Below are 26,992 nucleotides of genomic sequence, written 5' to 3'. Positions count from 1 at the left end.
CTGAGCATGTCCATAAGTTGCCTACGGGTTGCATACTCCTACTGCAATGCTCTGTTGGTCTCAAGCATCAACACGCTGCTGTTTATTTAGCTCGGCAGCAGGTTGGAAACAGAGAAGCTGAATAGGCACTAGAGGAGTCACCCAAGTGGGCACTGGGCTCACCATGGATTATGAGTGGAGCCAAGAGTAGTACTCGCCACTGTTTTTACTAGGCTGTCTCAGCCTTCCACAGTTTGGAACATGGGAGTGAGCCTGTGGCAGTAATCAGGGGTTACAGTCTGTGCTGCGTGCTGACTGACATTTAACTGATGCTCAACAAGCAGAATGCGTGAACGAAATTAACAGGATTCCAGCTATGGTACACACAAACTTCAGATCTGATAAATAACCAGTCCCCTAACTCTACAAACACAATGCACAGCTTTTCCCACGAGAGCAGGGTTTTTGTTGTACTCCCTGCTGATCTTCCGAGGCGCCTCCTGCAGTACCTCCACCACGCTGCGCTAAAGCTCCGGGGCCAAGCGAGCCCCCGTTCTGCGCCTGCGCTGGCGCGCGGGCTTGGCTTCCGGCCGCACTTCGCCGCAGCAGGTTTGAGCCCTCCGGCCCTCCGTTGCGGCGGCCGTGTCGCGCCGTCCCGGCTGCCTTCGCGGTGTTCCCACGCCTACTCGGCCCAGCTTTCTCGGGGCTCGCGGAGGAGGCGCCCTCGCCCTCCACGTCAGGGATCGGGCGGTGCAGATGGCGGCTCAGAAGATAAACGAGGGGCTGGAGCACCTCGCCAAAGCCGAGAAATAGTGAGTGAGGGGCCCTCCCCTGGGCTCCCCTGGCGGGGTCCTCGCACCCGACGGGAGGGCACCGGGACTGGGGTCCGCGGCTCGCCGGCGCCCAGGGCGCGGGCGGGGGGCTCTGGCCGGGGCCCGGCTCTGCGCCTGGGATCGAAGGTCGACCGACAGCCGGAAGTCTGCGGCGCGCGGATCCCGTGCGGGGCAGGACGGGCTCCGGTGCGGAGTTTGCTGCTTGGTCCAGCCAGGGTCTCGGGGCAGGGTGGCTGCCTGGGTGGGGGCTGGCGTGTGCGCTGTGGCACGTTTGGCAGCGTCCCTGGCGTCTGTCTAGTCAGTGCCATTAGCATCCCCCCCCCCCCCGTCCCCTTTCCTCTTTTGCGACAACTCAAATATCCCTGGGGAGCGAACTCTTCCTGTTGAAAACCGCTGTGTGGAAGAATCCCTGAGTTGCGGAGGGGGCTGTAGGTTTGTCCTGAAAATCCCTCTGCAGACCCTTCTCATCTGCCAAGCCTGCTGCTCTGGGAGCGACAACTGTGCCTTTTGTCGCCTTCTGTGTTGGTCGCCGTACGGGTACGGTACACAGTAGGCGCTCAGCTCCTGCTGGTGGAACTGCATTGATTCTCCTTAACCAAGCCTTTTGACCTCACACCCCTCTCCCCCAAGTCGTCATCCAGCGAATGTTTTAATCTGGCATTTCCCCATGCTGAAAAACCGCCACTGTGGTCTGGGCGTGCTTCCATTCATAGTTTGCTACATCGAGACAGCTTTCCAATTGGAGAGTCTCCTATTATGGAAGAGCAAAGCAGGCATTGAGAAGCAGCCTTGCCGCTTGTCCAAGCTGCAGTGTTGATAGATGGATGAGCCAGTTTTCAAACTGGACAATTCAAGTGCTTTCTGTTCCTCGATGTTGCTTCCAGGCCGGCGGGCCTGGGGCCGTCTATGCAGGAGGCCCCCACAACGTCTGACATTTTTTTTTTTCAAGATTTATTTGAAAGACAGCGTTACAGAGAGAGGTAGAGACAGAGAGAGAGGTCTTCCATCCGATGGTTCACTCCCCAGATGGCCACAAGGGCTGGAGCTGCACTGATCCGAAGCCAGGAACCAGGAGCTTATTCCAGATCTCTCATATGGGTGCAGGGGCCCAAGGACTTGGGCCATTTTCCACTGCTTTCCCAGGCCATAGCAGAGAGCTGGATCGGAAGTGGAGCAGCCGGGTCTCGAACCAGCATCCATATGGGATGCCAGCACTGCAGGCTAGGCCTTTAACCCGCTGAGCCTCAGCGCTGACCCGTCTCACTTTTCTGCAAAAGTATAATTAGAGTGGTGTGTGTGTGAGAAGGACCATAGTACAGCTTATTATCTATGAAGAGTTGGGGCCAAGTATGAAGGGATGGCCGTGTACCCTAGCTTTTCTAGGTAGTGAACAGCCAGTGGGCCTGCTTAGCTTTGGTTTTCATGAAATGAATATGGGAGCATTGCGGAGGCTAGGGCAACTGTGGCGTACTCAGTAGGCAGGGCGACAGACTTGTTTCTCTGAACCCGCACCAGCCGCTGGGGGATGCTGGAGCAAGCAGAAGTAGCCTCTCCCTCGAGAGCTCAGGTGCACAGGAGGGTAGGTAAGTGAGCAGATGAGGGAAACAGGTTTCCAGCGCTAGCGGACAACCTTCCATGGGGAGGCGGAGATACGCGGCAAGGAAGAGCTGTCCTTAGGGTGCTAGAGTGGAGGAGAAAGGCGGGGCTGTTAGCTCCGCCTCCAGGTGCTGTGAGACCCATCCCTGGGCTGTGTTACAGTCATGGTCCTGGGGCCAGGATCCAGGGACATTTAGTCACCGTAATGACCTGCCGGGGTATGGAGGTGAAGCTGGCACCCGGGTTTAACCCGGGAGATGGAGCGAGGAGGGTGCCCGCTGTGGTAATGGGTATAGATGAATGGGCCCAGTTATGGGGAGGCTGGGGCAGGGAGATGCTGGATTCAGGCTTGATGTGTTATGCTCAGGTACCTTTAGTTGCTCAGTGGTGGCAGGAAAAATGGGTCAGGAGCTTAGGAAAAGAAAATATGATTTTCCTCTGTTTTCTAGTGATGATGTAGTTCAGTATTACTGAGTAGTTTTGTACTGAATCATCCCAAAGGCAAGCATTTGGGATAACACTTAAGATGCATTTTGGGACCCTGGCATCCCATATCAGAGTACCTGGTTCCTGACTCTTCTCCCGATTGCAGCTTCCTGCTGATAGGAACCTTGGGAGGTGGCAGGTGATGACCCAAGTGGTTGTGTTCCTGCCACCCACCAGATAAAATTCTGGGTTCCTGGCTTCATCCTGGCCCAATCCATGCTCTTGTGGGCATTGAACCAGTGAGGGGACAACCTCCCTTATCCTCCCCCACCCCACTTCAAATAAGCTAAATTTTTAAAAGTCTTCCCAAATTTGTGGTGCTTTTCCTATAGAAACTACCAATTTCCTATTGACTCTTAGGACAGAACGAGTCAAAAGTAGTTACAGTTGTACCCGTTCCACGTGAATTGAGCATAGTGCCTTTTTCTTCCTCATTAATGGTGCTCAGTGGACTGGGGATGATTTGCTGTATTTTAAAATCCTGGCCCTTTCTGTGCCTAGCACATTGAACAGTTGAGTGATTATATCCTGTTTTGGTGGGATTTAAATATATTAATATGCAGAATGTGAGGAGTACTTTGGGGCAAGGACGGAGAGTTTGAATTTTGCCTTATTGTGTGTGAGTTTCCTCCATTTCATGGATAAGACAAACTGCAATTTAAACAGTTTTATTTTTTTGAGTGATAAAATTTTTTGTAAATTTGAAGAATTGCTTACAGATTTGAATCTTGTGACAGTGTGCACATAAACTAATATTAGAAATTAAATGTTAATCGGCAAAAAAAATTACAAAATTAGGGCCCCTGGACGGTTCACACAGCTGACGTAAAATACAGGGTGCCCTTGGCCCCTTGGAGATCCCCCCAACCTTCACTTATGCTGCTTTCTGATTCATTTGATCCTGACAGTATGCAATGTAAGCAGGCTTTCACTAATTGACTTGAAATTTAGAGTTTAAGGTGGTGTTTAACAATTCTTATGCACCTCCAGGTTTGGCCATCATTGAATTAATTTAAACTGTAAATCTGAAATTATTTTGAAATTTAGAAAAGAAATACACCATTGCAGAAAGGATAAGTAAGGTGAGGACTCACCCTTGACTGGACCTGGACTTGGGCCTTAGGAAGCCAGTAGCGTTCCTACAAAGAGGTTTCTTTTGGTTTTTGTAATGTCTTTCTCTTTTGGGTCCCCTCCTTGCTCACTAGTGGCTACTTCTCAGCCTTATTTTTGCTGTCTCTCTCTGATGTTCCCTTGAATATTTTGTCCTCGCTCTCCAATCTCCCTAGGGGATCTTACCTGTGCCTTGCTATAACATAGGCTGGTGGCTCCTTGATTTGTATTTTGTCTCCTGTGAGCATGAGCTCAGGAGTCCACTGCTGACCATACTGTTTCCAGGCTTCTCAGCTTTCAATGGAGTTGTTAAACCGCACACTGCTGAACCCACGCCCAGAGTTTCTGGTTCTGTAGGGGTGAGGTGAGGTCATTGATGTACATTTCTAGCAAGTTCCTTTGAAATTCTGATGCTGCTGGTCTAGGGACCATGCAATGAGACCCTGGTGCTCTGCTGTTGTGTAGACTGTAGGAGTGAAAGCAAGAAGAGAAGGGAGAGATTGTGTGTTATATTTATTGTGAGTAAGTATGGACAGAGATGAGCAAGATAGGGGGTTTGAATGTGATGGCTTCCTTTATTAATTTGAAAGGTAGGGTAAGATAGAGGGAGAGACAGAGACTCATTCCCTAAGTGCCTGCAATGACTGGTTCTGGGCCATGCCGAAGCCAGGAGCCCAGTACTCCATCTGGGTGTCCCGAGTTTCTGGCAGGGGCCCAAGTGTTTGAGCTATCTGCTGCTTTCCTGGATTCATTAGCAGAGAGCTGGATCAAAATTGGAGCAGTCGAGATTTAAGCCCGCAATTGTATGGGATGCCTGCATTGCAGGTGGCAATTTAACTTGCTGCACCACAACACTGGCCCCAGTGGCTACCATTTTTTAAAAAATATGTAATTTGGGGCTGGCGCTGTGGTGTAGCAGGTGAAGCCGCCACCTGTGGTGCCGGCATCCCATATGGGAGCTGGTTTGAGCCCCGGCTGCTCCACTTCCGATCCAGCTCTGCTATGGCCTGGGAAAGCAGTGGAAGATGGCCCAAGTCCTTGGGCCCCTGCACCCATGTGAGAGACCTGGAGGAAGCTCCTGGCTCCTGGCTTCGGATCAGTGCAGTTGCGGCCATCTGGGGAGTGAACCATCGGATAGAAGACCTCTCTCTCTCCCTCTCTCCCTCTCTCCCTCTCTCCCTCTCTCTCTCCCTCCCTCCCTCCCTCCCTCTCTCTCTCTCTCTCTCTCTCTCTCTCTACCTCTCCTTCTCTCTGTGTAACTCTTTCAAGTAAATATATAAATCTTTAAAAAAATGTGATTTATTTGTAGTGTAATTTATAAATGTGGTTGGTATCTTCTGTTAAATATGTGTTTCTTTTATTCTAGCCTGAAAACTGGTTTTTTAAAATGGAAGCCAGACTATGACAGTGCTGCTTCTGAATATGGAAAAGCAGGTATTTGTGACTGTAGCCTTGGTGCTCCCATGTGTAATCTCCAGATCATTTGACGCTTTCATCTCAACATAATACTTTAATATCTAAAACAGAAAAAAAAAAAAAAAACAACTGCAGGAATCTTTGCATTTTCTTCCACTTGTTATTTTTAGGGGTCAGGACCCGGGTACCTGTTTTATTTCATGCCAGCAGAGGTGGGGGAGTGTGGGTGGTACCAGCTCCAGTTCTCTAGCATTTAGCATTGCTTATATGTTGGTCAGCTTCATCGGCTTGAGTCATTTAAATACAGTACTGCAGCCCTGAAGCCATATGCCTCTATTATGCTTATTTATTGAATAAGAAATTTTCTTTACTTTTTTTTTAAACTTAGCCTCATGTTAAACAGATCTGCAAGTTCTGTTTGTCATATGCTTTTTTGTGAGCCTCACTTTGAGATACACTGTTACATATTCATGGAGAGCTAAAATTATGTACATATTTTAGTAAATTTCTCTGGATATAGGGTATAGACAGCCTGAAATATGGCACAGAAAAGGAATTTGCTAAAAATTTAGCATTGTAAATTACGGAGTGATGATGTCTGCCATCACTTGGGGTATAAGTATTGAAGAACCCGGAACACATTTGCAGTTGGACTTCAGCAACAGTCCTGAACGTAATTGCTAGTCTAACGGAGATATTGTGGGTAAGGGCTTTGGGGCAACTTTTACTTTAGTATCTCACCACAGACAGACAAATCAGCTAAGGTGAAACTAATCAGTATAAGGTGGGATTTATTTTCTGGATTAAAGAACTGATAACGAGTGTTCAGCACTTTCATTTAAATCCTGAGGAAACTGTCTCTTGCATGATGCAGATTGTTTAGATCTCGTATTTAAAGATAGAATTCTTAAAAGTCCAGACTTTAAATGGATTTTATGGACACCTTATATAAGGGTGTGTTTCTGACTGACTCTGAGGGAAACGTAATGAACTTGTGTTCTTTGTCTGGAAGACCATCAGCTTGTTTTGAAGCTAAGTATTCTAGGTCAGATTTTTTTTTCATGAAAATATTTTGTACTTATTTTCTTTAAAGAGTTTATGCAAAATATATTTAATCAGTAGAATAAAATTTTTAAAAAGGCAGGCATGAAACAATGTATAGGGTGGGAACACTAATATTTTGCTTGTTTTCAGCATTTCATTAAACGGAATTTTGAATGTGTTTTTAAGGAAGTAACATGTTTCTTAAAGCAGTCTGCCTTTGACTTGTTTGTAAGCCAGCACTGTGAGTTTTCCAGCACGTGTAGGCCCATGTTTTCTGGTCACACCTGATTGTTACACTCTGATGATTACACTTGTAGCATACCTGGCTGTGTGTTTCAGCTCTTGACCAGTTTTGTTTTCATAGACACTGAAACAGCGTAAAAGCTTTGTCTTTAAAAAACTGTGTTGCTGGACATTTATCTATGAAAAGAGAAGGCTTACGATAAACTGATGTGTTTGTTGGTCTTCAGTGTGTAAATAATTCTGAGAGTTGTAACTAAAGCACTATTTGTATTGTTCAATGTAAAATTAGTAAAATAAAATGCTGCCTTTCGTGATTAAAGAACTTGTCTGTTATTTGTTATTTGGGAGTATTTGGGGGTGTTGATGGATTTGAATGGAAGTATCACGGATGTTGCCAGTAATCAACACTTTTTTTAAAAACACTTGAAAATACTTTTAGATTTTTGATAATCAGAAAAATTGTAAGTTTAAAAACTTAAAATGTTTAAAAGTTTAAAAAATATCTGTTTAATGGTACTTCCTGAACGTTTAATTAAGTCTATTTTGTAATATTGTGTAAAATGCAGATTTTGGTGATGATTCATGAGAGGAGGTTTTTAATGATGGATTAAAAAAAAATTAATTTTTTTTTCTGTTTCAGCTGTTGCTTTTAAAAATGCCAAACAATTTGAGCAAGCAAAAGATGCCTGCCTGAAGGAAGCTGTTGCCCATGAAAATAACAGGGCGTATCTTTTTAAATACCTTATCTTCTCTTGCTATCAATTTGCTATACAAAGTAAAATGCTTTTAGATTAGACAGTGCTTAGAACAGTTCTGCATTTTTAAACTCTGAAGGCGCATTCCCAGTGCCCTTTGACTGTAGGGTCTGCACTGATTTGCAGAGCTGCATGTGGGAGTTGATTTTCTGTTGTTTCCGGTCTTGCTTCCCGTTAGTTTCACTTGCGAAGAAGTGAGGGAACTCTGTAGACCTGCACCGAAGAATGAAGTAGCACAAGCATTGAAAATTTATAAACTGCTGTATAAAGTTGTGTACAGTCTTCCATAGGTATTTGAAATGAGATTTATAAGTAGCTTAAAATTTTGAATTTTCCTGATGTATTTTAAACCATTTAAAATGTTTCTTTTTTCTTATTTGCAAACTGTGGTCATAATAACCTTGCATTTTAGTAAAATTCTTTAATGTATAATCAAAATAGTTTCTAACTTGCACAGTGTTTTTCACTGGGATTTTTGTGAATTATGTAATTTTTAAGAGACATCAACAGGCATCAAATAATGTATTTACTTGTTTGTAGAATTATCAATTTCATTGTTTTTCCTTAACTTTGACTTTGTTACATCTATTCAGTCTTTTTCATGCTGCCAAGTAAGTCACCATTCTGCACATTTTCAAGAACTTGCAGATTATGTTTTAAATGCCCCTGTTTTTCTGTAGTTCAGTCAGTTGTTCCCAAGTTAACATATTTGTAAGTAGCAAGTTATTTTGTTTTGGCCCAATTTGTTTACGGTTTTCTCAGTCTTTACTTGAACTTGAAAAATTAATTCACTCCTGTCTGTAGGGTAGATGGTGTCCCAGTGACATTCTGCATGTTCTTCAGGACCATTTTGTTCAGTAGCCTATGAAGAAAATGAGTAAATTAGAAATGCTTTTTGTACTCAAGTTAACTGTCTCTATGGAAGAGAAGCAGGGGGCTTTCTCTTGCTTTTATGGAAAGTATTTTTTTTAAACCTTAGATATAAGTTTGTCACCTGGAAGGTCATTTAACCTTTCTGAGCCTTACTTTTCCATATGGAAGATAAAATCCTTTCAGCCTAATTACCTGACCTTTAAAGGCATTATTTCCCATAAAAGTAAAAAGAGAAAGTGATGCTCTATGGTATTGCAAGCCTGACATGATATTTTATGCCTGAACCATGTTTAGTTGAAATCACTTCCTCCACCAGCAGTACCCTCATCAGAAGATTTCTCCTCTCGGTTATTTCTTTAAGATCTCTTCAGAGAAATTCTGTTCTCTTTACAGAGCTTATGAGCAGGCTGGCATGATGTTGAAGGTCAGTAATGTTGATGTGTCACACCACTGTGTAGGTAAGATGAATGGACCGGGTGGCGTTAGTGTAGAGTTTTTGTTGAGGTTTTCCTTCTGTAAAGCAGGAGATGGTGAAGCAGTTACCCGTCGGAGTAACTCTAATCCGGCCTACAGTGTACAGTTGGTGTCTTGAGGCCGGGGATGTTAAGAGTGAAACTTCAGATACAGTGCCTTGGAGGGACTAGGGGCGGCAAAGTTCTAAGTTGGGTGCCCAGGACAGGCGTGCATTACTTCAAAAAGGGCCGTCAGGGATGTTTCCTTGCTTATGAGAACTGAAGGACATCTTAATGCAGTAAAAATGCATGAGTATGTATATTTATTCACAGATTATAGGAAGTTGAGACTTTTGCTCATTTTATATCAGTTGGGAGCAAAGAGAACCACAGACTTACTCTTGCTGCTTTACTGGTGTTTAGGGATGGAGTAGTTTGACTAATACGCCTACGCTGCCTGTTATACTTATGCTCTATAAAAGCAGGTTAAGCTGGCGCCGTGGTTAGTGGCACCAGCACACCGGGTTCTAGTCCCGGTCGGGGCACTGGATTCTGTCCCGGTTGCCCCTCTTCCAGGCCAGCTCTCTGCTGTGGCCAGGGAGTGCAGTGGAGGATGGCCCAAGTGCTTGGGTCCTGCACCCCTGGGAGACCAGGAGAAGCACCTGGCTCCTGCTATCAGATCAGCGCAGTGCGCCGGCCGCAGCGCGCCAGCCGCGGTGGCCTTTGGAGAGTGAACCAACAGCAAAAGGAAGACCTTTCTCTCTGTCTCTGTCTCTCTCTCTCACTGTCCACTCTGCCTGTCAGAAAGTTAAAAAAAAAAAAAAAAAAAAGGCAGGTTAGAAAGTGACATCCTGTAGTAGTGAAGACAAAACATAGAATGTTATGACTCTCAGAGTAGCAACTTAAATGAAGTATTTTCCTTTCCAGTTATATATATATTTTCTAGTATGATAAAATTAATTTTGAATTACTTTTTAAAAAATATTTATTGATATAGAAAGTTGGAGTTAGACTGGAAGAGAGAGAGAGCGAGATCTTGCATCCACTAGATCACTCCCTGGATAGCCTCAGAAGCTAGTGCTGAACTAGTCCAGAGCCAGGAGCCAGGAGCTCCAGCCACATCTCCTATTGTGGATGGTAGGGGCCCAGACACTTGGGCCATCTGCCATTGCTTTTTGCAGGCCTTTAGAAGGGAACTGAATTGGAAGTGGAGCAGCCAGGACGCGAACCGGTGCACATTTGTGTTTCCTGTGTCGCAGTCGACAGCTTTACCTGCTATGCCACAATGTCAGACCCAAGTTGTTTAGTTTTGAATCTTCATTTTAAGAACTTAGGCTTCAGTAAAGCCTTTCTTTTTAACGTCTATGACTTTTTAAAATGTTAACTTACTGGCTTATTTCAGTGGCCACATGTTCACTTTAGAACATTTAATTAAAGTAAATTAAAATTAAAGTAAAATCAAAGATGCTCAGTTTAAGTTTCACAGCCTTTGACCTAGGAATCCCAATTCTCTGAATCTATCATAAAGCAATAAAGTGTTCGCAAAGGTTTATGCATAAGGATGTTTATTGAAAAAATGACAATCTAAATTTTTAATAGGAAGCTGTTTAATAAATTATGATGCAACTTTATGATAAGTTTATATACCCATTGAGGTAAAGCTCTTCTAGCTAAATATGCACCTGAATTGGTGTGAGATAGGTTGTAAATAGTTCCTTAGCAACTATAATTGCCTAGGAAGTGTCATAAGAATTTCTCCTGCAGCCAAAGAAGACCAGGTATCTGCTGAGGCCATCTCCTGTCTTGATTTCCCCCTGACAATTAGGAAGCTTCCAGGTGTCTATTACAGCCTCACTGTACCGTGTGCCTGTTAGCAGGAAGCACAGTCTTGGCACAGCAATGCCAGAACACTGTTAATTCTCATAGCCTCAGTTAATTTTCCAGCTCCTGTGCTAAGTCTTGATCTTCATTAAAATTTTTTGTTCAGGCATCATTTTTGTTGAGGCCTGAGGGTTGAAAAGTCACTGCTTTGAAGGAAAAGTAAGCTTAATGGATAAGTAAAGATAAAAGAAAGTTCTTTTTGGCATGCTCATATATTAAATTAAGTGCCTTGAGACAGTCTTGGTCAGCATTCGGTGACACCATTAGTCCACGGTTAATTCTGTGGGGTAAAACTCCTGCCAGTTTGTCATACAGACCTTCACATTTATCTTCCAGCAGGGCCTGGGGAGTAGCTGTTTGTAGGTGGAAGATTGAGGGCAGCCACCGAGACGTGTTGCCTCCGGCACCAATTCTGTCACTTTATGACTTACGTCCTAGGAGCATTAAAGTTACCAGGCACAACCCACTGAAAATAGCCATATTCTGGTGAATGGTAAGCTTCTAAGTAGGCAGCCTTCCTTTTTTGTGGAAAAATACCAGTACAGTGGTTGGACGTTTGAGTCACAAGCCCGTTTGATTGGATGCAGACAGGGAGATGCAGTGACACACGTTGACGTGTAGGACTAGGCTGGCGCGTACGTGACACAGCCTTCTCATGTAGTGATGCTCTGCCGGGTGAGCTCAGGAAGTAGGGCTCCTGTGTTATATATTTTTTATCCCACCAGTGCTTTTATATGGTGGATGTTCAGTGTACAATTAGTGGACAGGTGAATTAGAGGAAGAAATATTCTGCAAGAACCGAGATGGTCCTTGGTGCTAAAGTGGTGAGACGGGCTTTGCATTCCCACGTAGCCTTCCACATGTGCTGTAGCCTTACATTCTTTCACCTTTGGATTCTTCAACAGAAAGTTTTTTTCACTGAGATTTGGGGATATAGTAGACTTTTCCACTTGAATAAATGATAGCAGTTTTATTTCATAGCATATCTTTCAGCCTGTTTTATTTTCAGTCTCCATTGCTAAGTGATTTTAAAAAGGTATATTTTGGAGTAACAGTGAGCCCAAAAGCTGTGTTCGAGATAGCCCATGAATTGGTCAGCCTACCAGGGGACTGTCTAGGCAGATTTGAAAGCAAGCCGTGAGATGTCAGTAAGATTCATGTCAACCCTGAAGAGATTACTCTTGGAAACTTTATATCTGGCTTTTCAATATTGTGTGTGTTTAATTTATATTTAAATTTGTTTTCTTGGAGATGTTAGATATCAAGTCCGTAAGATCCTGAGACCGACTTACAGATTAACTGTTAAGATTTAGGGTCCTATAGCTATCAGTCAGAATGAAGAGGGCTACAAATGCAGATGAACTCAGAGCGTAGGGGAATGACAGATCAGTGAGGCCGGCCAGAGGGTAGGGCAGTGGGGAATGGGAAGTAGATAGAAATGTAGCTGATTCCAGGAGGCAGGCGTGCCTTATCTATCAGGACAGCTGCTGCCCAGCCCCAGCTTGTTAACTGACCGTGTAGGAAGGCAGTCCCGCCACGGCCGTAGCTGTTGATCTTTTTTTAATAGGAAGCCATCACACTGTTTTTGTGAAAAGATGTGCGTTAAAAATACAGCACAGTTCAAGCAAAACACACTTAGAAACAAGAGACAGTCCCTGGGCTACAACTTTGTGATCTTTGGTGTAGTCCTCGTTTAGGCTCAGTAAATGTTTAGAGAATTGTAAACGCTCAGAAAATATTAAAGAGCGAATTTCTTGGTTCCTACTATTTGGCTAGTTTTCCTTGAAGCCTGAAATGATGATGTGCTCTGTGTAGAAATTAACTATGGTTTGTTTATGGCTTAGTTAAATGAAACTTGATTAGTAGAGTCACCGTGTCAAGACCTTTTATATTACATTTGCAAGGGATATTCATGAAGTTCATGGAAAATATGTTGTAAGAATATGAATTTCAGGGTTTTTTGCACTTAAATAAACTCACAGTAACTTGTTAAAATGAGTGTGAACAGGATCTAGTTTGAAGCACTAGCAAGGATAAGCAAGCAGCTTCCAAAGAGCCACTGTCAGAGCCGTGTATGTTGTACTAAAATTGAAACAAGAGCAAACATCCACTTTTGGGGGAAGCCAGGGTGGAAGCATGGTAAAATCATTGTTTTATGTGTTTTTTTGTTTTTTTTTTTTTTTTTTTTTGACAGGCAGAGTGGATAGTGAGAGAGAGAGAGACAGAGAGAAAGGTCTTCCTTTTTGCCGTTGGTTCACCCTCCAATGGCCGCTGTGGCCGGCGCATCGCGCTGATCCAAAGCCAGGAGCCAGGTGCTTCTCCTGGTATACCATACGGGTGCAGGGCCCAAGGACTTGGGCCATCCTCCACTGCCTTCCCGGGCCAAAGCAGAGAGCTGTCCTGGAAGAGGGGCAACCGGGACAGAATCCGGCGCCCCAACTGGGACTAGAACCCGGTGTGCTGGCACCGCAAGGCGGAGGATTAGCCTGTTAAGCCACGGCGCCGGCCATCATTGTTTTATGAAAAGTTTATGGGCACAATACTCCAAAGAAATCAGCAGTTTACTAATGGGTAACAAATTTTAAGAAGGGACAAATTGATGTTGAACATGTAGCATTCAGCAACAAACCATCCACATCAATTTGCAAAGAAACCAATTAATTTTATTCATGCTTTGATTGAAGAGGGCTGAAGTTAAGCAGCAGAAACAATGGTCGACACCATAAACATTTCAGTTGGTTCAGCTTACACAGTTTTGACTGAAAAGTAGAGCAGACTTCTGACTTAATGGGTGCCGAAACTTGCACGCGGATCAGACAAGAGCAGAACTTTCAATGGAAATGTTGAATAAGTAGAATCAAGACCCTGAAGCATTGCTCTGAAGAGTTGAGACAAGACATGAAATAGTCCTGACGAGCGAGTACAGCCAGGGCAGGGGCTACCAAGAGGTGGAAGTGGTCCAGTCAAAGCAAGAGTAGACCGATCCAGAACAAAGGGCTTGGTGGCCGTTGTTTGAGATGCTGAAGGCATTTTGCTTGCAGATTTCAGGAAGGCCGAAGAACAACCCTAGCTGCCTGTTATGGGAGTGTTCTAAGAAAGTTAGCCAGAGCTGTAGCAGGAAAACATCTGGAAAAGCTTCAGCACAGGCCTTTCCCCCATGATAAAGCCCCTGCTCATCTTCCTCATCGAACAAGGACAGTGCTTGTGAGAGGTTGATGGGAAATGTCCTGGCTTGGCTCCCTTTGATATCCTTCTGTTTTCTAACTAAACAAGAAAATCTTTCAAGGGCACCCATTTTTTTCTTTAGTTGATAGTTAAGAACCAGTTTGTGGCATGGTTAGATTCTTAGGACCCTGAGTTCTTTAGGGATGGACTCAATGGCTGATGTCACTTACAGAAGTGTCTTAAACTTGGTGGATCTTATGTTGAGAAATAAAGTTTATATTTTTTATTTTTATCTTTTCCTTTCACTTTTTTATGAGCTGTTTGAAGTCCTATTGTTATTTGTTACTCTTATGAACTAGGAGCAGTATAATTGAATTTTTGATGGTTACCTGTATTTCTGAAGTTGAGGCATTTTCTGGTCTGTGCTGTATCCTGTGCCTGTAGGAGATGCAGAAGCTGCCAGAGGCTGTTCAGCTGATTGAGAAAGCCAGCATGATGTACCTGGAGAATGGCACCCCTGATACAGCGGCCATGGCATTGGAGAGAGCAGGAAAGTGAGTGCTGGGGGCCTTAGTTAGAAGCACAAATATCTCCGTAAAACTCATTATCTTTTGGTTTCAACAAAGTTCTTTAAAGAACAAATTTTTTATTTCTCATATAAGTCAAATTTTCTTCTCTGATTCAGGCTTATAGAAAATGTGGACCCGGAAAAGGCTGTGCAGTTGTATCAACAGACAGCCAACGTGTTCGAGGTAAGTTTGACTTTGACTTTCTTCTCAGTGACTTAGAACGCTTAGATTCGTAATAAATCAGAAGCGGACAGTGATTGTTGTGTGAACCTTTCCATGCTCAGAGCTGCTCTCCAGCTCCTTTATTCTGTTGCAGAGTAGTCAGTGGGCCAGCACCCTTGGCGTTCTTGCTCTTGACCCAGAGCTGTTACTTTATGAAGTGGTTGGTGAGAGATGAAAGCATGTCTGCATTAAAGTGGCCACACTTCTTTTTCTTTGACCCCTCCAGAATGAGGAGCGCTTGCGGCAGGCGGTTGAGTTACTAGGAAAAGCCTCGAGACTGCTGGTGCGAGGGCGCAGGTACGCCTTTCAGACTGCTTCCCCTGCGTCCGTGTGTGCTTTGACTCCACGTTTGGGACTGGTAACTTGGGGGATGGCTTGTTCATCTCTTCTGTATAAACAGTAGACACACCAGACCACTAGTAGAAAAATGAACTTACACTAGGCAGAAGGCATATTGGATTAGATATTAAAACATATGCTGGTTTTAAAGGGTACAGCCAGAATTTATCATGGATTGCATTTATTGGCTAAGACTGACTTGGCAGCATGGGAGCAAAGTCTTCTTGATCTGTTACTTGTTTAGATTATAATGTTGCTTTCTTGAGGAACAGTTTATGTGATAGTGATAGTGCCCACCTGTGAACATTGACAGGTTCTTGCAGCCAAGTAGTGTCATCAAAGAGACTGTTGGTTTTTTGAAATCCTTTGTGTGTCTGACTTAAGGCCTAAATAGCCAGACCTTGGAAAGGCAGGCTCCTATTGGATTTTCCTTTAGTTTAGTACGTCGTTTATGCTTGGTAAACCATTTCTGTCATCAACAAAATTGTTTGCCCAGTTCTCCTTTAATGATGTTAAACACCTTTAGGAGCTCGGAAGTCTGGAGAGAGAGATCCGAGTTGAAACTTGCCCAGAGCTCTCCTGTGACAGAGAAGACCCAAGATCTATTTTGTCAGGGAATTAAAGTAGAAGTCAACAGCTGACACACTAACTCGGGCGGTTCCCACCTCACATGTGGTTCTGTTGAGCGCTGGGAGCGCTTCGCCCAGAAGCAGAGCTGTCCCTGCCTATGCTGCCAGGGGCAGAGTGGCTGCGCTGTGAGGCGCCGTCCAGGCTCCGCCTCTCCTGAGGGGGAAAAGGTTCAGTGATGCCTTTCCTGTCTGCCATTGGACGGAATAGGAGAGGAGACAGCAGACGGTGGGCGAGCTCTGCTGGGCCTTTGCCGCTTTTCCCCTCTCTGCCATCCCACCTCCTGATGCTCCTGCAGTGCTCCAGTGCCTCTCTACCGTGCCAGGCCCCTCCTTCGGACCCCAGGGCAGGGGAGGAAGGGGCGAGGCTAATGACAGCCCAGTGTGGGTGTTGGCTCTGCCTCTGGCATCCTAGAGCACTTCTGCTTTCAGGATTCTCTCCCTTTTGTTTCCCAACCTGCACATTGTCTACACTTGAGAGAGAGGCCAGGGTCTGCTGTGAGAGGGGACCATTCTGCAGCGCGGATCTGTGTCTCTAGAGCACGCTTAGTGGCCGTAGCCACCCGTGTTTTGGAAACACTGCCGGTTGGTTGTGACACATGCGTGCCGACGGCTGTTCTGATAGGTCGTGAGTCCCTCGCAGGCCGCACTGGCAGGGATGCGGCTGTGTGGCAGCAGGACTTGCATGTTTGTGGCTGTGCTCAGGAGGCGGACGCTGATGAGGAGGGCAGCTAATAGCGTCTCAGGTACAGTTTGTATTTTTTTCTTTCAGTAAAATACATTCTTTTTTTTTTTTTTTTTTGACAGGCAGAGTGGATAGTGAGAGAGAGACAGAGAGAAAGGTCTTCCTTTTGCCGTTGGTTCACCCTCCAATGGCTGCCGCGGTAGCGCGCTGCGGCCGGCGCACCGCGCTGATCCGATGGCAGGAGCCAGGTGCTTATCCTGGTCTCCCATGGGGTGCAGGGCCCAAGGACTTGGGCCATCCTCCACTGCCTTCCCGGGCCACAGCAGAGAGCTGGCCTGGAAGAGGGGCAACCGGGACAGGATCGGTGCCCTGACCGGGACTAGAACCCGGTGTGCCGGTGCCGCAAGGCGGAGGATTAGCCTAGTGAGCCGTGGCGCCGGCCAGTAAAATACATTCTTTAAATAGTGCTTTCTGCTGTATTTGAACAAAACCTTGATTTTATGGAAATACTTTTTTGAATTGTATAACACATGTGAACTGATTTTAATTTGTTCAGGAATATGAAGGTGTCTGATAACTTTGGAAAGTATTCCTGGGAACCTGTGGTACTTCTTGGTACTTCTTTCAGGACCTTAAATAGTGTAGGGTAAGAAAAAACAGAGTTTATGTAAAGGGGAAGGTAATTGAAGCAGCTGTGAGATATTAAATACCTTAAATTGATACTGTGAATATAACCTGCTTGGAGTCTGTTAGTTGCCAACAAAGAACTAGAACAGAAATAATTATATACTGTACATAAATCACATCTACTCACAGGATGGGGCATAAAATTTTAAATCTTAAGCTTATGTTTGGTTAATATACTTTTTATGTGAGACTGCAAGATTTTGCCCTAGTACTTCAGTTTATATGTTAGTGCGGTGGGATTGCATTATCTGTTTAAATGTGTTGTATTCTCCTGCTTGTCCTTGAGTTTCAGAGACCTGTAATTCAGAAGCGGTTCAGAACTGGACTCAGGAGGCATCTGGGATAGCCTTAAAATCAATCCTAAGGGGACCAGCATAGCTGGTTAAGCACCTGCAAGGCCAACATTCCATATAGTGCCGGTTCGAGTCCCTACTGCTCCACTTTTGATCCACCTCCCTGCTAATGCATGTGGCAGAGCAATGCAGGATGGCCCAAGTCCTTGGGCCCCTGCATACACATGGGAGACCTGGATGAAGCTCCTGGCTCCTGGCTTTCGCCTGGCCCAGCCTTGATCATTGTGATGATTTGGAGAGTGAACCAGTGCATGGATGATCTCTCTCTGTATCTCTCTCTGTATCTCTCCCTGTCTCCCTCTCTCCCTCTCCCCCTCCCCCTCTCCCCCCACCCCCGCTTTCCACCTCTGACTCTGTGTTTCAAATAAAATAAATCTTAAAAAGAAAAAAGTCAGTCCAAGTTCCATGCCCTTTGAGAAAAGGCCTTTCCAAAAAGTTGATCATGTCTTCAGACTTGCATCTCTGTGCCCTCAAGGGGGGTTGGGAGTGCTGAGCCGGCTGACACGTGTGTGTTATTCTCAGTGAACCCAGATCCTATTGTAAGACCCACTTAGCAAAGACAAGTACTTCTTCCTGCCAGTCAGGTCACTAGATCGTAGCACAGAGAAGGCTGGGTAGTGTGTCTGTGTTGGAGCGGGTGGCGTACTGGTTTAGCAGAATCCCTAGGTTTCTATCTTAGGTGACTGCCCTGTCCATGGTGCCAGGAGTGACTGAGGTGACAAGTATAACTGCAGGCATATCAGAGATGGTCGCAAACTGAGTTGGGAATATGATGCATAGTCTAGCGTGTTGTGTGCAAAGTTCAAAATCTATCTTGGAGTTCAGGAAATAGTGGGGACGGACAAGAGGAAGAATTTGAGTCACTGCCCGGAGGGGGCTGTTGAAGGCGTGGGGATGAATGAGGGCCTCCAGCGGCTTCTGTCACATGCGTATACGCTCTGTGGGCTTAGATTTGGTTTTGTTTGGGTCTAAGTCTGCTTCTGAGTGACAGGAGATAAAAATAATTTATTGTCTTTTCAGCAAAACCACGTACATTATGTTAGGAGCATTAAGAATTATCTGATAGGAAAGTAGAAATCATTACATTTTATTATAAGTTACAAATAAATTCCTGAATACTTTGGAAAATAGTTGGCTTTATATGCCATCTCATGAGCTTTTAGTGAAACTGGTGAAGTTTTTTGACTATGAACCCATGTAAGTACACAGTATTTCTCTTGGCTCTTTCTCCTAGGTTGATAAAAGCATAGGGAAATGCTATTTTCATACCAAGGAAATAAATAATTCATGTGTGAAGAACATAACCTTTATAGTTAAAAGCATGAAAAGCTTAAAATACCGAGATTCCTACTAGAATGATGTAGTCTAGGCATTATGGCTACAGAATATTCTGATGTGATGCATTTTATAAAACAACATCTGTGATCATTACAAATGGTGCCTGAATACAGCTACCTGTATTCCCCTTGCTTAGTTTTCTGTTTGTGTAACAAATTGCCACAAATTAATCAGCTTTAAGCATCACTCACTGATCCCCCTCTGTCTGTGAGAGGCAGTCTCTCAACATTGTGTACAGCCGGGTCCTCTGCCCAGGTTTCCCCAGCTGAGGTGAGGTGTCAGGTGGTGCTGCTTCTCACCTGAGGTTTGATTCCTCTTCAGGCTCACTCACTGCTTGTGGGCAGAATTCATTTCTGTGCAGCTGTGTGACAGCGAGCCCTGCTTTCTTGTTGCCGCTCCTTCGGCCAGGCCAGCTCTCGGGTCTAGAGGCCGCCCTCAGTTCTGAGCGTGTGCCTCCTTAGGTGCCTCACAGCGTGGGATTTTGTCGCTGCTCGGAGGCCCGCAGATGTCAGTCTGCACCTTTAGGACTCACCTGATGAGGTCAGACCCTGCACAGGAACTGTCTTTGGCTCACACAAAGGCAACTAATTACTGTCTCATCACGAAGGAGAGGTCTCAAGGCAAGACTGTACAAGGAGTGTTTTTGAGAGATGAGAATCTTGGGCACAGTTGTACTTCCACTGTGGCACTCAACTTACAGACTGACTTTGTTCCAAAAATGTATCAGGCCAGCTTTGAAAACTTCAGAATGCATTTCTCCAATGAGCAGTATTTTATGAGACATTACACTGCCAGACACACAGCCCACAAAATTTCAATTTAACTCACAGTGTGAGTAGCAGAATTAACCGCAAACCAAGCCACTGTGTGTATGCAGATACAACTATTTGTAAAAGATACTTAGCATGCAGATAAATGGGGTGTAGAGGCCATAGCATCGTTGTATCTATTTTCAGTCACAGCAGCACCTCTCTGTTTCAACACTGCAGCCTCCTGCCCTTCCTGGCTCTGGGACTGTGAATTCCCAGGGCTCAGCCACTGAGTAGTTGCTCCCATGACCTTGGACTGTTCATTTATGAGAGAATGGGGAAGGAATGCAGAATTCACCCAGTCACAGGTTGGGTGCTACTAAGGGACTCCTGTAATTTGGAGTAGAGTAAAACTAGGGAGATGAGGATCTGATGAGGATTTGCTGGAATTAGGGCTGGGATGAGGGATGGTAGGGGCTTGGGGGCTTTGGGGGAAAAAGTTTGGTGAGTCCTTTCCTGTCTTTCCATTCTGCCATCGGGTGGAACAGAAGAAAAGGAGACTGTGAGAGTAGATAGAAAAGATGTTGTTGAAAACCGAGGTGTGGCAAGGATTTTGTTTGGCTCATGGGGCCCAGGGCAGAGTGAGGGTGAGGGTGAGTTGGGGCAGGGAGGGAGTACTGGATGGTCTTTTCGTGGGAGGGGAAGAAATCGGGTGGTGAAGTGCAGGACTGTCTTTAGTACATTCTACAAAGCAGTTGGCTGAATTTGACAGGTGCTCATGGGGGGACAGTGCTTACTGTACATAAACCTCTCCATGTGGGCTACCCTATTCCTGAGTTCTTCGGCTTTCTCTGTCAGCTTGATGCCTGCAAAGGGAGAGTCGGACATTTCAGAGAAGCCAGGTGGGCAGAGCTGATGGAAGTTGGGTTAGGGAGCAACCACTCAACGCCGTCCCCTTTGTTTCTCTGGAGTCTGTGATGTGAGATCCGTGGCAGAACTCACCTCCGCTGTACCCCGTTCAGAATGCCTTGTTTCACATTTCTTTGTTCTGTCTCTAGGTTTGATGAGGCAGCCATCTCTATTCAGAAAGAAAAGAACATTTATAAGGAAATTGAGAATTACCCAACTTGTTATAAGGTATTCTTTAAAAGTGTCCAGTTTTGGCTTTGGATTGGATAATGTTTCATATTACTATAAATAAATACTTAAAATAGAATTCTGTGGCTATCTGAATATTGCTGTAAAGTAATGCTTAGTGGACCTCAGAGTCTGACCAAGATTGAATAAGCCCGTGGCAGCCTGTCTCTTCTGCTAATTACAACTGAAACTTCCGAAAAAGACAGAAATACCCCAGACGGAGAAGTAAATGAAAGCAGGCAGGTTGTGGAGGGCAGTGAACACTCGGAGAAGCAGCGGATACGGCAGTGAGCTAGCTCGCCGTGGCTTTTCTTTATTTGTTCTTGTCCCGTTGCCCTGAGAGAAGCCCCAGGGCGTGGAGCTGGGCAGCAGAGGCTACAGCCAGGAAAGAAAGGAGCCCTGTCTTAGAGGAACTAGGGGGAAAGCCCCCATTATCTTCTGTTTCTCCCTTGGCTGTGCTCATCCTGGAGCTCCAGTGAGTGGAACTCCACAAGAGGCCTACTGTGGCTGGAGGAGCTGGGAAGAAGCAGCTAAGAGAACAGGGAGAACAAGCCAGGAAGGAGTGGCGGGAGAAGGGACTTCCCGCCCTCCCCGGTCTCGGCTTCGTGCTTCAGCTGTACGTGCGTGAGACAGGCTCAAAGTGGGAGTGCAGTTTTGAGAATGAAAGTAAGATTTAGACCACTGTCCACGTCTCCCACTGCTCCTGAAGGGCTTATACATGGGGCAGACCCAGAGCAGCACAGCAAAGGATTTGAACTAAAAAACACTACCCAGCGCAGGTGAGACAGCGGCCGCCAGGACCGAACCGTGCTGGTTGTGTGCTGAGAGGCTCCGCCTGTGCAGAGAACACAGCAGAGGCTCTGCGGGGTGACTTCGCAGACATCCAGGGTCCAGTCCAGAGTAACTGCACGTACAGAACCCGAAAAAGACAGCCGATGAACCCCAGAACAACCCAGACGTCGGAATCGCCACGCAAAGACTTTGAAGCAGCTGCTGTTAATTGGCTCCATGGGAAAAGCATAAACACAAAATGCATGGAGAAGACGACTTGTTTTTATAAAAAAACTGTATTTTTATAGAAACTATCAAAATGAACAGTTTTAAAACTGGAAAATGCAAGAACTGAAATAAAATAATGGAAGGGCTTAATGTTATGATGGAGATGACAAGATTCAGTGAACTTGAAAGATCAGTGAAAATTTCTGAAGACTAGAGGTCAGAAAGATTCTTACCAGTCATAGGCTTGATCTTATTTACTACTGCTTCTGTTGGCCTGTAAATAATCTCATAGTATCAGTAATTTATTGATAGTTTTCATGCATCTTTCTTGTAGTGTCTTTCTAAGACTTCAGAAGTATAATTGTCTTTTAATGCCCTTTTCAAGACTGAATCTATAGATACTTGAAAGACATTCTTTACAACACGATGGCCGTGCCTCAGGCTTTGTGGTCAGCTGTGGGCCTCACCCGGCAGGAGCTGCCGCAGCTGCGAACTTGTTAGCAGTGGCGAATCTCAGGCTGGCCCCGGGCCCGCTGCACCAGATTCTTCAGTTCAGCACCCCTGGTGCACTGCACTACCCACATTTGAGTTGCAGAAGTTCTGCCCAAGGATATTTTTCTCTCAGGGGTCCTGGGTTACTTTAATGGAGAATTTATTAGTGTCACAGATTCAATGAATTTGGACCATAATCTCCTCTTTTTGTTTTAGAAAACAATTGCTCAAGTCTTGGTTCATCTGCATAGAAATGACTACGTGGCCGCGGAAAGATGTGTCAGGGAGAGCTACAGGTAGGACGCTCGGGTCGGCATTTCTGTGTGTTAAACTGAGAGTGTTGCAAGCACACGTGCTTCTGGCCAGGAAATTGCTTTAGGAATCTTCGTCGTGGTGGGAGCACTCACCACCCCTTCGGCATTTACAGTAGGATTTGTACTGTGCTGTTGGGTTTCTCTCCTGAGTTTGTCTCTCTGGGACCTTCATGAGAGTGAATGACTTCTTAGTCATTTACTTCTATTTGCCTGCTAAGAAATAAAGAACAGGAAAAGGAAAAACAAAAGCTCTCTAATTATATGCTCCTGGAGGATGAAAACGAGGGACGTTCTTGTTGGTGGTGGTTCAAATAGCCGTCTCAATCTAGGCGCTGTTGACAGTTTTCCTGGATCCTTCTTTGTCGTCGGGGCTTTCCTGGGCCCTGCACGGTGCTTAGCTGCATCGTTAGCCTCTAACCGCTGTATGCCGATAGCCCCACCCCTGCCTTACACCTGCACACTTTGCCAGACCTCTGCTGGGGGCAGGATCACCCCTGGTGGAGAAGCATTCGTGTAAGGAGAAGGTGAGCAGTGTGATTTGTGCTTCCTGTAGCATACCAGGCTTCAACGGGAGTGAAGACTGCGCTGCCCTCGAACAGCTTCTCGAAGGCTATGACCAGCAAGATCAAGATCAGGTGTCGGAGGTGTGCAACTCGCCGCTCTTCAAGTACATGGACAACGATGTAAGTGGGCCCCTTTGGTTGACTTTGCTCATTGCTCTTGAAAGGAAGGTTTCTAGTGAGATGCTTCTCAGCTATGGACGTGGGAGATTTCCTACCCTCTGTCGTATCCAGCTATACTCATAAAGGAGTATTTCACTTCTACTGAATTTCACTGAGGTTTAGATAATTTGTCCACTATATGGGTTTGTATCTATCTATCTATCTATATATATATATATATATATATATCCATCTAACTGTGTCGATAAAGTACATATTTCAGGTTTTTTTTGCTTTTTTTTTTTTTTCATTTCATTTGAAGGGCAGAGGAAGAGAGACAGACAGGGAGAGGTCTTCCATCAGCTAGTTTCCATCCAACCCCACCCACCAACCCAGTTCTTGCAACAGCCAGGCTGAAGCCAGGAGCCTATGATTCAGTCTGGGTCTCCTGCTCCGGGGCCAGGACCCAAGTACCTGAGCCATTACCCCCTGCCTCCCTCCCAGGGAGCACGTTAGCAGGGAGGTGGATCAGAAGCAGACCTGGGACTTGAACCCAGGCACTCTGAATATGGGATGCAGGTGTCCCAAGCCATGTCTTAACCACTGCAATATGCGAATTTTTAATTCAGCCTCACGTATCAGATTCTCCTTCCGTCTGCTGTCCACCGTGGTTGCTTAGTTTATTAAGTTTCCTTTAGGCTCATGTCTGAAGGAGGCCCACCATATAGCAGCCTCTCTAATTCAGAACACTGTGGGAATCCAGCGTCTGAGCCAACCAGCTGTGGCTCCAGGTTATTAACTGTCTCTAAGCTTCAGTCAGATCACCTGTGAAAACAGAGTTGCTGGTGCTTGTCTTGCTGGGCTGTCGGGAGGAGCAGCCTCACAGGAGGCAGGTGCACACCAAGTGACCCATGACTGAGTCTCTGTTATTTCCCTATGTGCCTTTTCAGTGGACCAGTTTATTTGGTCTCATAGCTTTAGAGTCTTATCGTATCAGATCAATTTTAAGACCTCTGATTTTTTTTTTTTTTTGAAATAATATATGTAGAGAAGCTATCTTTTTTAGGTAAACTCTTATATACACATTTGTAGATTTGTATGTATTTCTTAAAAAAATTTTATCCCCAGAACATGCCCTTTCACTCAACAGATCTTTGTATTCATAGGTACTAGTAGTATTACCTCACTGAGCAAATCCAGATTATCTCAGATTCTCTGGGGCACGTGCTTGCCATTGTTCCCAGTTGTGTACCAGCTGCATGCGGTCACAAGGCATCAGCGGCAGAGTGTCGCTGTGCTTTGTTCCTCGTCTGCGCGGTGCGTGGTGGTCCTGGTGTTCACGAGGGTAGCGGAGGAGGCGCTGTCGCTTCCTCTCGTTCTGGGGTTCTGGTTCCCCAGCTCTGAGGAGCCTGTGTTCTCGTTGACAGTACGCTAAGCTGGGCCTGAGCTTGGTCGTTCCAGGAGGAGGCATCAAGAAGAAGTCGCCCGCAACCCCCCAGGCCAAGCCTGATGGCGTGAGCACGGCAGCCGCCGAGGAGGAGGAAGACGAGTACTCAGGAGGGCTGTGCTAGTGTGTGACTTGCAGCCAATAAGGGGAAACGGGAAGGGGACATCTGACAGCATCCGGGAGACTCGGACTTGTTTGAGGGAGTCCACTTCACTGAAGTCGTGATTTGGAGTGCTAATGAAGACCCAACTTTCAGTTACCATTTCCCCAAACCAGCCAGTCAGCCATTGTGTCTACTCCCTGTGGAGCATTGCTTTTTTTTTTTTTCTTTAGAATTAGCAGAAATATGTTGTCATTTCTGTCATTGTGGCACAATTGACTGGAAAATTTACAAGCCAAATTCTAGTTTGATGACATTTTAAACAGCCAGGGCAAACAGCACGGGTAGTCTTCCCTCTTCGGTTCTTGAGTTTATTGTTAGAGAATTTTCTTTGCACTTCTTTTAACGACTGCTGCTCAAAGTAAACTCTACTGGTAAAAAAAAATACAATTAAAATTTTTTTTTGTTTTGCAAAGGAAATGTGTCCCTATGATTTTAGATGTATTTAAATTGTTAAATCTTTTCAGAGCTGAGATTGGGACAGGAAGCCTTACTGACTTACTGTAAGCCTTACAGTATTGTTTAGTCCAGAAAAGCTGCAGTCGGGCTCTTACAGAACTCTACAGGGAGTAGAATGATCCTGTCAGGGTCCCTGTCTTCTGTGAGGTATGGCTGCTTCCTCTGTCTGTAAAAGTCATAGTGACTGACTCCAGACCTACCTAGTTTTTTTTTTTTTTAACCACCAAATGAGAACTAATGAAGATGTTTTCTAAGCATCCTAAGAGAGATGTAATAATGGCATCAATCTACTGTGTAGTGCATTTTTTTCTGCCAGAATAATTTCTCATTTATTTAGATTTGCAGCTAGACTGGAAGTTGACAGGGGAAATGGTGTATATTACACACGTTTAGTTGAAAGGGAAGAATTGTGTTTGAAAGACATATTTAAAACACTGTACCATCCATATTTTAGTACTTTATAGTTATTTCCTGAAATGCTGTCTTTGTAGCATTCCTTTTACCCTTCAGACCCAGCTCAGAATTGGAAAGAATGGACAAGCAGCAGTACACGTTCTGCACACACACACCAGCCAGAGTCCTGGGTTGTTTATTCGTGCTCTGTCTCCGTCCCTTCTTTGAGAAGGGGATACTTGGTTTTGCTAGACTTCCTGAAATCACTGAGGAAGAGAATCAGGGATTTAGTCTCAGTTCCATGGGAGCCCTCAGGCAGGTGTGCTTAGGTGGGTGCATGTCAGTACACAGTCTTCGCTGTGGATCTGATAGAAAACACTAAGCCATTTCATGTTTTCCACTAAGTTACTTCCATAATTCTGCAGGTGTTCAGTTCATTTCCATTGCTTTTATTGAGATGGTGAACAATCCAAATAAAGCTCTATCTCAGCATTTCTTTTCAAGACATGTTAGTGTTTCAAAGATCCTGTCATTTCTGCTTGAACCCTTTAGACCCACCCAGTGGGAAGCTTCTGGAGTCATCTGCATTAGTACTCTTTTGAGCTAATGAGCAATCTCTTCAGCAGATTTGGCAGAGCTTTAAAGATGATTGTTCATAGACCATGTTACTCATTACAACCCTAGAAAAAAAGTTTTCATATTATTCTTCTTACATACTGAAAATTTAAACAGAAGGAGTGGGATCATTCCATGCTTTCTGTCGCAGCAATACACCTGAGCTCCAGATAACATAAAGGGCTTGTACAGTGCAGCCTCCCTCACCCTCCCTGCCCTCTCATGAGATCAAGTGCACCAGGCTTGTGGGTGTTTCTTTGGCAGGGTTATCCTCTGTGCTGTCTAGTGAGAAACATTTGTTCCACATCTATACATTGTCTTCCTCTTATGTAAGTCGTCGTCTTTTTTTTTTTTTCCCAGAGAGTATAGTCAGAAACAAAAAACTCAAGTGTTTACAAGAAAAACGATTTCCCAAAATCCTAGTGTCATCACTTTTACCAAATGAAAGTCTGCATGAGTATGCTCAGCATCTAGTATTCTGTGTTCTCTTATATTGTAAGTGAAGTCAAGCTACAGAATATATTTAATATATTGCATTTATTTGTACATATGCAGAGTTTGGTATTTGTGTATGGAATCTGTACTTTATTCCAATTTTTTCCTGCTCTTTGATGAGTAGGATATTAAATGTGTTGATATAGAAGTATAAATTATTGTTCCTGTAGAAAGATCATTATGAAAATAAAACCTGGAACTATATAAACATGATTCTTTTTATTATTTTGTTTGTTTTTAGTTTGTCTTTAGTTGTATATTCTGCTCTTGGGGAGTCAGCTACCACTGGGAAAATCCCAGTCATTCATTAATTGTAGCACTGATCTAAACTCTGCTACCTGGGGAGGTAGGAGACTAATACACCTTCCAAGAGGGTAATTCCTCCCTTGACTTAAGTGAGGTAAACGCTGTAGATCAG

General features: G+C 44.9%; 1 protein-coding gene across 1 annotated transcript; it reads left to right on the top strand.

The window, feature by feature from the left end:
• The first annotated feature begins 648 nt into the window (after positions 1–648).
• Positions 649–26,768, top strand: NAPG (NSF attachment protein gamma). Its single transcript, XM_062201353.1, has 12 exons — positions 649–791; positions 5,371–5,438; positions 7,348–7,432; positions 8,056–8,073; positions 8,729–8,759; positions 14,278–14,387; positions 14,519–14,585; positions 14,851–14,921; positions 20,460–20,538; positions 22,246–22,325; positions 22,897–23,026; positions 24,433–26,768. Exons 1-12 carry the CDS (start codon positions 736–738, stop codon positions 24,574–24,576), a joined length of 939 nt encoding a protein of 312 aa, XP_062057337.1. The 5' UTR covers positions 649–735; the 3' UTR covers positions 24,577–26,768.
• Positions 26,769–26,992: the final 224 nt, after the last annotated feature.

Source organism: Lepus europaeus, chromosome 9 (assembly GCF_033115175.1).
Source record: "Lepus europaeus isolate LE1 chromosome 9, mLepTim1.pri, whole genome shotgun sequence".
NCBI lineage: Eukaryota > Metazoa > Chordata > Mammalia > Lagomorpha > Leporidae > Lepus > Lepus europaeus.
This window is presented reverse-complemented; position numbering and strand designations above follow the sequence as displayed.

What these genes read in the sequence shown, in the direction of transcription:
- NAPG (XM_062201353.1), top strand. Translation starts at nt 736, where the DNA reads ATGGCGGCTCAGAAGATAAACGAGGGGCTGGAGCACCTCGCCAAAGCC. An exon ending in GCATTGGAGAGAGCAGGAAA is followed by an intron (nt 14,388 to 14,518) that starts GTGAGTGCTGGG and finishes TCTCTGATTCAG; the next exon opens with GCTTATAGAAAATGTGGACC. An exon ending in AGACAGCCAACGTGTTCGAG is followed by an intron (nt 14,586 to 14,850) that starts GTAAGTTTGACT and finishes TGACCCCTCCAG; the next exon opens with AATGAGGAGCGCTTGCGGCA.